This window comes from Chaetura pelagica, unplaced genomic scaffold (genome assembly GCF_000747805.2).
Source record: "Chaetura pelagica isolate M959 unplaced genomic scaffold, ChaPel_1.0 scaffold118, whole genome shotgun sequence".
NCBI classification, from domain to species: domain Eukaryota; kingdom Metazoa; phylum Chordata; class Aves; order Apodiformes; family Apodidae; genus Chaetura; species Chaetura pelagica.
The window spans coordinates 886753-902800 of NW_009954408.1; the positions used below are offsets into that span (position 1 = coordinate 886753).

At 43.3% G+C, this 16048-nt stretch overlaps 1 protein-coding gene across 1 annotated transcript in view; it reads left to right on the forward strand.

The window, feature by feature from the left end:
• CDC40 (cell division cycle 40) overlaps window positions 1–16048 on the forward strand; it is a 36091-nt gene that overhangs the window by 11166 nt on the left and 8877 nt on the right. Inside the window, exons 4-12 of the mRNA XM_010004357.1 lie at window positions 1782–1865; window positions 4112–4251; window positions 4873–4969; window positions 6602–6741; window positions 8307–8381; window positions 8995–9040; window positions 10503–10604; window positions 12353–12468; window positions 12552–12685. Coding sequence (XP_010002659.1) covers window positions 1782–1865; window positions 4112–4251; window positions 4873–4969; window positions 6602–6741; window positions 8307–8381; window positions 8995–9040; window positions 10503–10604; window positions 12353–12468; window positions 12552–12685 — 934 coding nt within the window. The remainder of the gene's footprint in view (window positions 1–1781; window positions 1866–4111; window positions 4252–4872; window positions 4970–6601; window positions 6742–8306; window positions 8382–8994; window positions 9041–10502; window positions 10605–12352; window positions 12469–12551; window positions 12686–16048) is intronic.

Genomic DNA, 16048 nt, shown 5'->3' on the forward strand with positions numbered 1-16048 from the left:
TCACGCTCATGGAGCATCTGGGCAGATGTTGTTCCACATCTAGGTCTTCCCAGGCTTGAAGCTCAAGAATTGGTCTGCAAGTGGATTGCTCCAGTTGTGTGGGAACACTTCATGTGTTCTTAGAATGCCTCTTCTTCTAATTTCAATTATTTTTTGTATTTTATTTTTTTCCCAGCATCTCAAAAGAAATTATCTGGACCATCTTCTAGGACTGTAGCCTTTCTGGGAAATGGCTGGGGAGATGATCTCCTTTGGCTGTTGGGATGATGTTTATAGGTTCTCCACTTGTGCACAGCCAAGTGCTTTTATGGGCCATTGGTCTCTGGGGTGGAGTGGGTGACCCCCCACTGTTCATGATTGTGAATTCACAAAAATATAAGAATTAGGGTTTCTTCAAGTTTGTGTGTGTGATGACTTGTGTTTCACACCTTCACTGTGGCTCTTTTTCCTTCCTGACATGGACATCTTCTCGCTGGGTCCTCAAGAGATATTTTGTCACTGGGATGATATTTAATAAAAATTGGAGATATGTCCACCAGGGTGCAGTCTTTCCCAAACAAAATAATAATAAAAAAGCCATGGTGGTCAAGAGCTGTTCAGTGCACCTGGTCCTTGCAAACCAGATGAGTTTATTTGTCTGTCTCCTCATGCTCCTAAGATGGTGCCATCCACTTCAGGAGAAATGGAGAAAAACTGTAAGATGTGCATATTAAAATGAGAACTCATTAAAATGAGAACTTCCATGTTAAAAATTGTAAATAACCTGAATATCTACAAATTGCTGATACTTTTTATAAATTATTTATAAGCACAGCAGGTTTGGTTTTGTTGGATTTTTTTCTTAACAACACTCAATAGCTGTAATCAGGAAATGAAGATGTAAATACTTAATTCTTTTAAAAACTAAAGGCCATTGCTGCTTCTGATGCTGCCTGTGTTAGTTAAAGCAACTGCTTGCAAGTCAAAGAAACAGGCTTTCCCAACTCTGGCAGGAAGAGGTTGAAATAATTTCTGCTGAGGAAGGCAGAATATGCACAAAGCCCTAGAAGACTTCATTTGCTTTCCTTTTTTCCCCCATCCCTGTCCTCTTCCAGCTGCTGCCACCCCCGGGACTGCCAGAGAGGAGCAGCAGGGGGGTGTAGGGGCAGGGCAGGGGGCTGTAGGGGCAGGGGCTGAAGCTCAGGGCCCTCTGTGCAGTAGCAAGGGGCTGGTGACTTGGTGGCTTTGCAAACCAAGGAGCAGTGCCCTGAGCTAAAGCAGCATCTGGTTAAAATCCCATGTCACTAACCTAAGATGTTGAGCCAGCCTTCTCCTTATGCCATGTTACAGGAAGAGGGGGTTGCTGTGGCAGTTCCACATCTCTGTAGTGCAGCAAACTGAACGAAATCCAGTGCTGACCTTGCTGGGTGTTGGGCCAGGGGCCTCCTGAGGTCCCTTCCCACCAGGAAGGTTCTGTGACTGCCCTCTCTTTCTGTGTTATGCTCACTGTTGCCTATCACACTTCATTGCTTCTGTATCTTGTGCAGATGTCAGGCTTCTGGCAGCAAGGCATCCTCAGGGACCTCATGGTAATACTTTGTAGTAACCCTAATATCCAGGCAAAAAGTATCCCTAATATCCAAGTGAAAAGTAGGTGGGATTTCAAAGTGTCAACCTTTCCTCCTCCCTTGCTGCTTGAGACCCACCATGAGAAAAAAAATTGTGGAATGTAGGGGGGGTGGAGAGAGAGTAATAAACTGAAAACTTGAAATAACAGTATTTTATTTCTCTTCTTCTTCTAGGCTATGCATTAGATCCCTCCATAGATAACCCTGAAGTTGCTACCAAATATATTGGCTCTGTAGAAGAAGCTGAGAAAAATCAAGGTAAATAATTCATAAATGACTTGCAACAGATGACTCCTTCTTCACTAAGAAATGGAATAGCTATTGGAAAGGAAGAATTTCTGAGAGACTTAGCCATGTCTGAGGACTCAATAAATGTGTTGTAATTGTAATGTGAAGAGAAACAGAGATATTGGGTGGCTTTGTTTTCCTGAGTAGCAAATATTTCAGGCTGCCATTATGTCAAGTTTTAAATTAGGATTTGTAACTGGAACCTGACATGTACCATTACATGAGTAGAATTGACCTGTGTACTTGAAACAGGCCTTTTTAGCATTCTTAAACTGTGTTGATTAGCTACAACTGGTGGATGCCTGCATTGGGATACTGGTGTGGTGGGTTAATCACCTTAAAGGTGCTACTCGTGGTTGCTCTGTGCAACCTCCAGTTGGGAGCTGCATGTTATCTCTTCTGAGCAGAGTTAAGCTCTTTGGGTTGTTTGGAAAGGAAAACCCTTTGGGAGGTTGCCAAAGAGGAAAGGCATGGGGTGCCACTGGGAGGCTTGGCTGCCAGAGGCATGGGCTTTGGCATTAATCCTTTACTTGACACTTCACAGTGTCACTGGAAGGTGGTACCCATGCAGACTTCAGTCATGCTTTCCCTTCCATGTCTTTTTCTAGCATCTTACACATGCTATACAAAGCTTCCTTATGTCTGTGACCTATTCCACAGAATATAGCCAAGGTTATTTCACTCTTTCAAAGTAAGATGAGGAAAGTAGTGTTATTTTGGTATAGCAGCTACAGACATGAGACAGAAACAGCAAAGATGAAATAACTAAATAAAAGTACAAAAAGAACTCTTTCATAATGGAATTTTAGTAATTTATTTTAGAAAACTCTGTAATAGTGTGTGATTCCTTTGTATGATCATTAACATAAATGTTTACATTGCCTGTTTCTTCTTGCTCTTTTTGGCTTCTTGGCACTAGATGAGTATCACTGATGCTGAAGGAAAACATGGCTTGAAAGTTGCACATAATTGTATATATAACCTTATGAAAAACTATTAGGTCATTATTTCAACATCTTTATACTTAAATGTTGGGTTTTTTTCCTCCCATATTTATATTGTTTAATGGTTTTGACACATGGAATTCTGAGAACAAGATGGGGGTTGGAGGTAGATGACCATGTCAATGGAGACAGACCTGTTAATAGGGCTTGTAGTGACAGAACAAGAGGGTGGTGGTTTTAAACTAAAAGAAGGTAGATGCAGACTAGATATAAGGTAGAAGTGTTTTACAGTGAGATTGGTGAAACTCTGGAACAGGTTGCTCAGGGAGGTGGTAGATGTCCTACCATAGCCATAGAAACACTTAAGGTCAGTTTGGTTGGGGCTCTGAGCAGCCTGATCTGGTTGAGGATGCCCCTGTTCACTGCAGGAAGGTTGCACTAAATTACCTTGAAAGTCCCTTCCAACCCAAACCATTCATCATGATTCTGTGACTTTTTACTAAATGCAAATACACAGTTATGGTTGGGGCTTGGGGAGACTTGTCTTGTTTTGGTTCTTAGAGATATTTATTTTTTTTTAGAAACCAAGAGTGGTGAGTGGGGTCAGAAATCAGTTGTTAGGACTCTACTTGGGCAAACACTGCACTATTTCAAGTATGAAAATCAGTGTATTCATATATGGTTAAAAATGCATAGGTACATATGTGGTTAAATACTCTAACCAACCATGAGACACAGTTTAAGTGGTTCCTATTACTGGGCATAGTTAGCAGTGTTCATAGTTAGAAAAGTTAGCAATGCCTTGGCCAATTTTCATAGAGTGGTTTGGGTTGATATAGATCATCCAGTCCCAACCCCCCTGCATGGGCAGGGACACCTCCCACCAGCCCAGGCTGCTCCAAGCCCCATCCAACCTGCCCTTCAACACTGCCAGGGATGGGGCAGCCACAGCTTCCCTGGGCAACCTGGGCCAGGCTCTCACCACCCTCACACTCCACAATTTCCTCCTCATGTCTCACCTCAATCTCCCCTCCTCCAGTTTTCATCCCTTCCCCCTTGTCCTCTCCCTCCCTGCCCTTGTCCCAAGCCCCTCCCCAGCTTTCCTGGAGCCCCTTCAGGCACTGGAAGGCTGCTCAAATGCTTTTTCCATCTTGCTGTGAGCACTGGGACAAATGGTGGTAGTGGTGATATTTCTTTTTCAACTGACTGTTCTGTGAGCTGTGCTGCTGTATCCTGGGTTAGCAGCTGATCAGTGCTTTGTTTTTTCTTCAGGTTTAACTGTGTTTGAAACAGGACAAAAGAAAATTGAAAAAAGGAAGAAATTCAAGGAGAACGATGCATCTAACATTGATGGGTTTCTGGGACCATGGGCAAAGTATGTTGATGAAAAAGAAGTAGCCAAACCATCTGAGGTAAGTGCTACTTTAGCACAACAGATAAACCTAGTTAGTACATGGCAGTGGTTGTACCAGAGATCCAGCTGCACCAGCAGTTTTTCCAGGCAGAGGATCCACACTGTGTTTTAGGGTGATAAAAAACCATTCCAGGTGATATGTCCAAATAAGGTGTTCTGCATATTCTGCACTCAATTATTTGCAAGAGTGTTTGGAATTAAAATTATTGTTATCCATGTGTGGAGTCTGATCTAAAAATGGTTAGTGAAAGAAACAGCTTGAAAAGAACTGAAAGTAAAATGTGTTATAAAATAAAAAGGAAAAAACAAAGAGAATAACAATTACCCCCTAAAAAAACCCCTCTCCCACCAACAAATATCCTCCTTGTTCAGTCAGTGATCCTTAGCTGTGGTCTGTGAATAAAAAGGGAGCATTTGATTCTTTTTGATATAAATAGCTTTTTTTAATTATTCTGGGTTTCAGAAAGGTATTATCTTTACTGATGCTTAGAAGTATTTCTAATCTCATTAAGCAAGTAAATGTGTTCATAGCAGTAAGGAAAGGGTTGTGCAGGTCTGTATTTTGTTACTTGATTCTTCTCAGTGCTGAATTTGTAAAAGTCAATTTTTATTTTTCCAGGAAGAACAGAAGGAGCTGGATGAAATAACAGCCAAGAGGCAGAAGAGAGGAAAGCTGGAAGATGATAAACCTGGAGAGGAGAAGACTATATTACATGGTAATGGTGTATTCCTGCCTGTCCTCATTTTCTTGCTCACTGTTTTCTTGCCTGCTGTGCCAATTAGTAGGGATGGCAGACAGCCCCAGCAGTTTGGCTGAGGCACCTTGATGTTTCTGTGTTGGAGATAATAGAGCTCAGATGCATAAGCATAAAGGACAGGGAAGGAGATCAACTCGGACTCATTTCACTTCATACTGTGAGGAGCAGTGTGGAAATGCAATTTGATATTATTGATTTTGAATGGTCCTCGATGCAGAGGTCCCATTTCAGAGCAAACATTTTAAAGTTCTGAGTTTGGCTTAGTTTCTGCTTCAGAACTGCTGCAGTTTTGTGTGTCAGTGCTGTCATCAGCAGGTAGTGCTGTGACTTGTGGCTTACATGCAATTTAGAAAATGACTTGGACTTTATACTTTCTCACTTCTTAATGTGAATGTTCTTGCTGTCAAACTCTTGAGTAATTGCCTATCAAGTAATTGCCCCATGGAAGCCTAGAAGCATGTGCTACTTTGAAAGAAAGTGCTTTGGTGAGCAAGTTAAATGAAGTGATTTTTGGCAACTGTTATTTCAGCTCTCTGCATGCAGACCAGTCCTGCCTGACATTGCTTGGCACAGATAGTTAGGTGAACCAAGTCTCTCTTTGTTGACCACCTTCTACAGCCAGGCTCATGTGCACAAGCTGGAACATTCTTTCTTAAATGCATTAAAGAAGTGGCTGTGAAACAGGCATTGCTGCCATGAGCACTTCATTCTGTTTGTATGTAGTAGGGCATGACAATAGTTACTGAATACTGATAAGCACAGCAAAACTGAAACTGTAGCCACTGAGCCCCTGTGGAACTTTGTATCCAAGTTTTTGTCATCCCTACTTGAAGTTTCACAGTGAAAGACCTTGCAAGTTGAACTTTCATCTTCTCAAACAGAAAAATTCCAGAAATCTGCCATTTTGCAGCCATGTATAATCACTGATAATGTGCAGGAGGCCACTTGTACAACCAAAACTGCCATCATGATATCCCAGAAACTGAGACATTTATCTAATCAATGCACAGCCTGATGTCATGGCTTCCCAACACAAGTCTGCTGTGAAACACCTGTTTGATTGTCCAGTATCTTCCCCAAAATCTAGTTAAAGAGCAGCTTTTGGCTACCTCTGACCAATATTGGTTCCCACAGGTCAAATGGATCTTTTTGTCCTGGTTTGTAACTGTTGAGGTGACTGGCCCAGCACAGAGCTGGCTGGAATGTGAGCTGCAAGCAAACACCAGGGTTAGAGTTGCACTTGAGAATCAAACCCAACCCTCCTTGGCTGGAGAAACTCTCTTGCTCTTTAATGATGAGTAAGACATGTAGAGGGGAGATTGTCTTCATGTTCAGATTATCAGATTCCAAGCATACTTGGCTGAAGTGGCTTAATTTGAGCTTGACTGATGTCAAATAAGATTCCACATCTGTGTTCTGTGAAGCAGGTTTTTCTTCCTTTAACCCACTCCCCCCCCTGCCCCGACTTCACAGCAGAGCAGCTGTGTGGAGGAAAACCTTCATTGTGTGTGGCTGTGGAGCCTTTTGAAGGTTATAACCTCTAAAAATACAGGCTCTTGGATTCTCAGAATTCTGTGTTTACCTTTTCAGTTAAGGAAATGTATGACTATCAGGGGAGATCTTATCTTCACGTCCCTCAAGATGTTGGGGTTAATCTCCGTTCGACGGTACCACCTGAGAAGTGCTACCTTCCAAAGAAACAAATCCATGTGTGGTCTGGACATACCAAGGTAGGAAGATGTGTTTGGGAGCATGCATCTCAAAAACCTCCTTCACTTTGTGGCTGAAGCTAGTCATTTGTATAAAACTGAAGTACCAGGAGAAGGAAAGAGTATTTTCATCTGGACCACGTTGTGATATCCCTGGTTGCATGACATGCTCACACGAGGTGTTTGCTTCCATTACTTTTTCATTAACAGAGGGGCTTCCTGACTTTTTTTTAAAGGGGCAAATATTATTCAGTGACTTCTGTGGGATTTGGAGTTATTTCCTAAACTACGACATGAATAAGAGTAAGGGTAACTCTTGAGATCCCTGATAATGGGGGACTATTACTATTTTTTAAATAGTAAAAGCACATGAGGACTATTTCATATCAAACTTATGAAGAGTTCCATAGCTTTTGTGATTATGATGCATCAGCATCCCAGGATTCCCAAATACAAATTGAGAGGTCTGTCTTGTTCAGAGTTTCCTTTGATGATGCTACTAAACATTTACAGTTTCTTCTTTTGCCAGAGCCCATAACTATACACATTATTTTAGTATTAAAAAAGTGTTCCATCAATCAGATTTGTAAAGCCCACACTCAATTTACTGCTTCTTTTGACCCTAATTTTCAGTATTGCTTGAGGTTATGTGCTGTGCTGCAGTGGCCAGCACCTTAATGATACCTGAAAGGTGGAGGAAAGGAGGACACAGAGAACACTTTTAGTTTTACCCCTTTTTTGTTGTGTCCCAGCTCTGAACTCTTCTTCAGAGATTGCTGCATCTAAGAGCTGCAATGAGCAGTGCTTTCCACAATAACATCTCCTGCCCAAAGCTCTGGTCACTCCTCTGCCTGTTCACCCATTTGAACAAACTGATGCATAAAGTAGCTTTTTCCTTCAAACAAGGAAGGAAACAAGAAACAAACAAGAAATGAATCATGATGTAGATGGGAGAGCCAAAGAAAGGTGGGCTGACCAATCTAGAAAAGTTGGGGGGTATAAGTGGACACTAATAGGAAGGATAAAGCACCCAACTCTGACCAGGAGTGCAAGGAACTGGATGGAATATGAAGAGAGTAATTGACATGTAATGGAAAGAAGGGACATCAAACCATGGGTACTTGGCAGTTCTTTGGACTTCCTCTGCAAGGAGTGCCTGCAATAGATGGGAGGATGCTGTGCCCAGGGAGCCAGTCCAGTGGGTGGCAGCCAAATGGAGCTGGCCAGAAGCTTTATTTTTGTGGAAAACTTCCTCACGTGCCCCACCTGCAAAGGCTTGTTTTGCAGAAACAGTTGCCCAACCCCACAGCTTTTACTTCTTCGCTGTGTTTACCACAGGAATGGTGTGTGAGGTGAAGGAGGATTTATCTACAGCTGTTGCAGTGAACCCATTTGTTGCCAATAACAATAGTTCAAAACACATGGCTGTTCTCAAATAAAATGTCAGTAGGTTCTTTCTTTCCAATATACAGTATCTGTACATTTTGTGAAGATAAGCTTTAGCTTTTTGCTTAGAAAAGAGGGCAGGTGACCTGAGGAAATACCTAGATGTTCCACTTACTGTTTAACTATGTCCTTATTTACAGGGTGTCAGTGCAGTTAGATTGTTTCCCCTCTCTGGGCATTTGCTGTTGTCTTGCTCTATGGACTGCAAAATTAAGGTGAGTTACTTTTCTGTTTTCTTGGCTATACTTTATGTCAGCATTGAATACAGACAATGTGTTCTGGAATACTTAAACATTTGGCAGTTCTGCCAAGTACCTTTGTATTACTTTTCTTTTTCTCACTTGTTTTTTAAATTATAAATCATTGGAACATAGAACTAAGACACAAGGTCGTGGGTGTTAGAAGAGTGTTAATCATTTAGCAATAGCATTTAAGGTCACAAGTTCCTCAGGTTATTGGCTTTATTATTCTAATAATTCATTTTCTGTGAAGCCTAGTTTTACAACTAGCTGAATATTTTACTGAAGCATTTGTGATGATGAATTAATCTCATATCTGTCAAGCATACATCATATCAGATAGCTGATACTATTTTAAAGACTTTAAAGTTGGAATGTGGTATGGGGTTTTTAATTATTTTAAGGGGGTTTTGCCCACAAGAAGGTGACAAATTTCCTGGGTACGTAGTTCTGATTAATTGGTGGATGTCAAATGTTTGTAATTAATTTCTTAAAAGATGTTGCCACATACATTTGCATTTCATTTCAGCATCCTTGTTGCTTAGCAATTGATCTCTTTTTCTCCCCATCCCTTTTTTTTTCCTCCAAGCTGTGGGAAGTATATGGTGATCGAAGATGTCTGCGAACATTTATTGGTAATAGTCTCTTTCTTTTTAAGCTGACATATATTTAAAACAACTTCATGGAAGGACATGATTTAGGTTAGCTTATTCATTTATTGTAGACATAGAGATGGCAAATAGGGGGTTCAGGATGATCTTGGCAGTAAGAATTGGAAAAGGTGCAAGTTTTTAGTGAGCCTTTGTCATTGTTCCAAGCAATGTCATGTTGGTTTTTAGCACCTTATAAACCCTTAAAATAAAGCCTGAGTGTGCTGCAGTCATCAATACTTCATGCAAGGCTCCTTTCCAAAGGCAAAATTGTGGCATGAAATTGCCCCATCCTCTCATGGAGAAGAGCAGCTCTCTGTATCTTTCCAGTGAGGGCATCTCATGGTTGGATGAATCCACCTTAAATCACTGGTCTCTAAAGGCATGGGAATTGTTTTTTCTTTAGGTTCAGGTGCTGTCTTTGTTCATGTAACAGGTGTTTTTTAAAGCAGAGAGCTGAGAGAGAGAAAGAAACACAAAGTTAGCAGTCTTGAATGCTGAACAAAAGCAGCTGATTCTCCTTTTGAAATGGGAACATTTCTAGAACACTGAGTGAATGTATGTTGAGTAACAACAAAGAAATCTTTTTCCACCTAATATTTTGATGACAGCAGGGTGACAAAGATGATGGCTGAAAAAAGGCTCTCAATAGCCTGCTCTTTCTGAACAGTTTGACTTTCTTCCTAAAGGTCCTTATTATAAACCAGATTCACCTGCTGTTTTGCTATATTTAAGTTGCTGTGCCAGTATTTTAACCAAAGAGATCTCCTCCGAGTCTGATGCAGAGGTCATGCCTGTGAAAGCACTGGGGTTCAGGGTAGCAAGATCAGCACCAGATGAAAGCATTCTTAACTTTCTGGTAGAATGTTTCCTCTATTAAAGGTTGGACCAGATGACCCTTGAGGTCCTTTCCAACCTGGCATTCCATGATGATGACTCTATGATGATATTTTGTATCTATTTTCTAATTTTAAATGTCTCTTCTTTTGAATGTATCTCCTGCAGTGCTGTTTTTTTCTCCTCTATTTCATTAGATGTTAGCAGCCTTCAAATTCATTACTGGTGTTCTAAACTTCTCTGGTAGCTCTTAGCTGTGACCAGAACACTCTTTGAAGCCAAGAATACTGAAAGTTCTGCTTGGATATAATGTTAGGAGGGATGCAGTGTTTGATTCTGTGCAATGCTGTCATTTCTCTCTCCCCTGCTTTAGAGGTGTGGGTATTTGAGGGTTTTATTCTTATCATTCTTCAGTAGCTGCTCTGTCTTTCTCCCTTGAATCGTTCTTGACTTAGTGCTCATGAAGAACTTCAGTGAGCAATTCCCCTGTTCTCTCTGGGTTGTTTAAAGACTGGAGCATTTAACTGAAATAATGTTTTTGGGAAAACCACTCATTCTCAGATTGAATGGAGAGAAGTGGATCACCACATTGGCTCTGTCTGTCTTGCAGGACATGGCAAGGCTGTTCGAGACATCTGTTTCAACAACGCCGGCACCCGCTTCCTCAGTGCTGCCTATGACAGGTACCTGAAACTCTGGGACACTGAAACAGGTGAGCTTGTCTTGGGAGATGCTCGTATCTGGCACCATGTGTGCATTTCTGGAGCCCCTAACATGAGAAGGACCTGGAGAGAGTCCAATGGAGGCCACAGAGATGATCCAAGGGCTGGAGCAGCTCTGCTCTGGAGCCAGGCTGGGAGAGTTGGGGTGTTCAGCCTGGAGAAGAGAAGGCTCCAGGGAGACCTTAGAGCACCTTCCAGGGCCTGAAGGGGCTCCAGGAAAGCTGGGGAGGGGCTTGGGACAAGGGCAGGGAGGGAGAGGACAAGGGGGAATGGATGAAAACTGGAAGAGGGAGATTGAGGTGAGACATGAGGAGGGAATTGTGGAGTGTGAGGGTGGTGAGAGCCTGGCCCAGGTTGCCCAGGGAAGCTGTGGCTGCCCCATCCCTGGCAGTGTTGAAGGGCAGGTTGGATGGGGCTTGGAGCAACCTGGGCTGGTGGGAGGTGTTCCTGCCCATGCAGGGGTTGGGACTGGATGATTCCAGTGAGAAAAGGTCAGTGATTTATTTTGCTGTTGGATTACTGTTAACCTTCTCTAGGTTTAGGATTGAGGACTTCTTACCTGAGTTTATGTTGGTTGCCAAAGACCTCTGATCCCATGGAGGTGATCAGAGAGTCACAGAATATTCGGGGTTGGAAGGCACCTCCAAAGATCATCTGGTCCAACCCCCCTGCCAGAGCAGGACCAAAAAGACTAGGGCAGGTCACTCAGAAAGGCGTCCAGGTGGGTCTTGAAAGTCCCCACAGAAGGAGACTCCACAGCCTCTCTGGGCAGCCTGTCCCAGGGCTCTGTCACCCTCACAGGAAAGAAGTTCTTCCTCATGTTGAGGTGGAACTTCCTGGGATCCAGTTTGAATCCATTGCCCCTCGTCCTACCACAGGACACAAGTGACAAGAGCTTGTCCTCCCTTCTTGCTGCCCTCATGTATTTATAGACATTCATTAGATCCCCCCTCAGTCTTCTCTCTAGACTGAGCAGCCCCAGATCTCTCAGCCTTTCCTCATCAGACACGTTCCAGTCCCTTCATCATCCTTGTAGCCTCTGTTGGACTCTCTCCAGTAAATCCCTCTCCCACTCTTGCAGTGGGGAGCCCAGAACTGGACACAACACTCCACCAGGGCCGAGTGGAGGGGGAGGAGAACCCCCCTGACCTGCTGGACACACTCCTCTTGATGCCCCCCAATATTCCATTGGCCTTCCTGGCCACAAGGGCACATTGCTGTTGTCTACCAGGACTCCAAGGTCCTTCTCCACAGAGCTGCTCTCTAGCAGGTCACATCCTGGCCTGTCCTGGTGCATTTTGTTGTTTCTTCCCAGCTGCAGGACTCTGCACTTGCTCTTGTTGAACCCCATGAGGTTCCTCTTTGCCCAGCTCTCCTGATGCTGTGCAGAGGCAGTGCTCAGTTTGGGATATCCCAACCAGTCCTGATTTCCTTGGTGTGTCCTGGTGCCTACAGGGAGCTGAGCTGTTCTATGGCTTGGAAGTTTGTAGTAAAGGTAGGGAACAGTTTGTATGTGCATGTGTCTACACAGGTGCCTGCATACAAACGTGTGAAAGAAGGTGTGGTCAAAGAGCAGGGTAAATTCAACCCTCTAATCCTCCTGAGGGCCTTTAGAACAAGGATTTCCTGCTCCTAGGAAGGTAGAAGTGAAGTGAATGGGGTTTATCAATACCTGGAGAGAACTCATCAGCCCCTGAAACTTCCAGCCTCACCTCTGGGAATGGCTTGTGTGTTGCAGGACAATGCATTTCCAGGTTCACAAACAGGAAGGTTCCTTATTGTGTCAAGTTCAACCCCGATGAAGATAAACAAAATCTCTTTGTTGCTGGCATGTCAGATAAGAAGATTGTACAGGTATGTCTGCTTAAAATACCTCCCTCTCAAAATCCCAGTGTGTAGTGAAGAACAGGGTCTTATTGTGACTCTTCTCTCTGCAGTGGGATATCCGAAGCGGTGAGATTGTGCAGGAATACGACAGGCATTTGGGAGCTGTCAACACCATTGTGTTTGTGGATGAAAACAGGAGGTTTGTGAGCACATCTGATGACAAGAGCTTAAGAGTCTGGGAATGGTAAGTTTAGAAATTCAGATTTTTCACTTGAAGTGTATCATGAGCAAACAAAGAGCAAAGGTTATTTTTAGACGTGTACGTGGCACGTGGGACACTGGGGTGCACTGAGCTCTAGCTAAGGAAGGGCTCAGTTTAAATTTCTACACATACTTATGTAACTACATATGCAGTAGATAAAATGTTTCACAAGAAAGTAGAACCAGAACACTTTCCACAGCTCCTGGTGCTCATTTCTGATAATCACTGAGGTAGGGCATCATACCCTGCAAACTCCTGCAAAGGGCCAGTGAGCCTAGAATGGGTCACACCTCTTCCATGTTTTTGTCCAGTGGAAGGAAACCCCTCTTCCAAACCCTTAGTGTAACCCTTTCAATGTTTGTGAAGTCATTCTTATGTCAGGAGTGATTTGCTGTCCCTGGCTTCCTGCCCTCCTGCACTGCAATATTCCAAACCTGTTTTTAAAGCCTACAGAACCTACATCACTGGATGCAAAGGAAAATGTCTGAAATCGCCTCTTTTTATTGGTGCAGATTTCAGATGGATATTGGCCTGTATTTATTTTTTACATTACTTCTTAATCATTGCTCTTAACATTGGATCTTGTAGAATGATTTCTCTCTAGATTTTAACCTTTAAAACCAGTTCCTCATTGCTGAATTCCACCCAACCCATCTGGCCTAATGCCTGAGCCAGATTTCCCTCTCCCCCAAAGCAAGCACAGAGCAGCCCTGGGAGCCTGAAACACTCTGCACTGCTGGTGATCTCTGTTCTCTTTCCTTCCCCCAAGGATGTACTAGCCCTTAAATTAACCTTCTAAAGAAATGCCTGCAGTGTTCCATTACTGTGTGTGTCAGTTTTCAAAGCTTTCAACTTGGATGTACATAGTATTATATAATATTGGGCCCATGGATGAAATATCTGGTTTAATGTACCTTCATTTCTAGTTTTCTGGTAGCCTGGGGTTTTTGGCAACCAGTGATACCCACACTGTGAATACAGCAGATGACAGAAAAGTGAAAGTCTACCTAAGAAAAGCTCATAAAAACATCATTTTTAATGGCTTCAAATTTTTAATCTATCTGGACAGACACCAGATTTCTCCTATCTTATATGTTTTGCAAAAGCTTTTAGGTACTAAGATGTTCAGCTTGGGACTTTTAAAATTTCTTTAGGATTTAATTTTATTTTTTTTTTAAATAATCAGTCCCATATTTTTAGGTATTCATTGTATTTTTCCTTCACACATGCAAATCTGTTGCACAATATTCAGCTCTGTGACTCATCAGTTCCTTCCTAGCTTCTTTTTTTAAAAGGAAAAAAAAAAGTCCTAGAGAAGAGACTCGAGTCTGTGGTGTTTGAATGTTACCCAAGCAGGCAGCAAAACCCTCAGCATGTCTGGGTTCAGCTGCTGTCATTGCCAGGAGCAAAGTCTGGGAAGCCAGGCTTAGGCTAGACATGTAGTGCTGCCACCATATGAAACATCACCTGGAGCACTGTGTCCAGTTCTGGGGCCCCCAACACAGGAAGGACATGGAGCTGCTGGAGAGAGGCCAGAGGAGGCCACAGAGATGATCCTTGGGCTGGAGCAGCTCTGCTCTGGAGACAGGCTGGGAGAGTTGGGGTGTTCAGCCTGGAGAAGAGAAGGCTCCAGGGAGACCTTAGAGCACCTTCCAGGGTCTGAAGGGGCTCCAGGAAAGCTGGGGAGGGGCTTGGGACAAGGGCAGGGAGGGAGAGGACAAGGGGGGATGGATGAAAACTGGAGGAGGGGAGATTGAGGTGAGACATGAGGAGGAAATTGTGGAGTGTGAGGGTGGTGAGAGCCTGGCCCAGGTTGCCCAGGGAAGCTGGGGCTGCCCCATCCCTGGCAGTGTTGAAGGGCAGGTTGGATGGGGCTTGGAGCAACCTGGGCTGGTGGGAGGTGTCCCTGCCCATGCAGGGGGGTTGGATCTGGATGATCTTGGAGGTCCCTTCCAACCCAAACCATTCCATGATTCTATGATATGTCACTCCAGGAGAGCCTCTGTTCAATACTCCATAATTAGACCCATGTATTTAATGGGCTCCTTCTTTACCAAATCTTATCTGCTGAGCAATATCTCCTCTCTGGTGAGTGGGAGGAGGGTCTCACTTGCACAAATCTACTACTTTCTTGAGATTGGCTTGACCTTGTTTTATGAGCTTTTGTGTTGATGGCTGAAATAAATAGGAAAGTGGGTGGATTTAGTCACTCTGTGGGGAAGAGGAAGAAAGGCAAAAAGGTTCTGGCATGAGAACACTGCAACCTGATTTTTCCAGTAGCAGAAACATTTTTCCTTCTGAAGAAAAAAATGCAGAGTTGGCTTGTGCTACACTGGGAAAGAGCTGCCTTGTTGAGATGCTGGGGAGCTCAGCTGTGAGCAATATTCTGTCATACAGTTGTCAGGGATTTATTTGTTCTGGTGTTATTAAAAAAAAAAAAAGGCAAATGTAATGCTGTCTTTCTAGGCACAACTTGAAAACCTTTCTCCAATACCTGCCATGAGATGTTTTAAATCAGGCTCTCTAGGTATGTTTCTAGAATTTCAAGATGCAGATTTTTACATTAAAACTTAATTAATATATTCAGTACAGAAGTTTCTGGAGCCTGAAAACTTCCATGGCAAATTATTTTGTGCTGCACCTCAAATTCGTTTTTCTTAAGTTCATGAAGAAAATTATTGGCAATCTAAGATTGCAGATACTTCCCTGGCAGTGTTGAAGGGCAGGTTGGATGGGGCTTGGAGCAGCCTGGGCTGGTGGGAGGTGTCCCTGCCCGTGCAGGGGGTTGGAACCTAATGATCTTTAAGTGTTTCTGTGAGCTGGTGATGGGATGCCATGTCAGGCTTGGTTATAGTGAGGAGCTTCTGCTCTGAGAATTTCAGTCTCCTTTCCCCAGGAGTTCATCCCAGGCATAGATACCACTGAGCTGTACAAGGTGGTTGGTGGTAGGTGGTTGGTTGCTGGAAGGTCAGACAGCAGGTACAGGACAGACTTCTGCAGATTAAATGGTTTCTTTAGGAATCTCAATGGGAGTACTTTGCAGTCTGCCTGCTTTTGCATTTCATGTGATTGTGTGATTACAGCAGGGAAATAAAATTTGACATGGGTATGATATTCTGTGTTCTTCTAGAAATGCTGAATGTCTTTGTCCACTTCAGATGTCTCTGATACAGATAGTGAAGTGATTTGGGCACTTAACCTTGGAGGCTTTTGTTTCCTTCAAGTCAGTCAGCAAAGCAAGAGCTGTTCATTGGTAGCTTGGTTGTTCTCCTGGCAGGTTGAGGGGGGGCTTGGTACCTCTGGAGAGCTGTAGTTCTCAGCAGGCCTTTCCCTCCAGCATTCCTG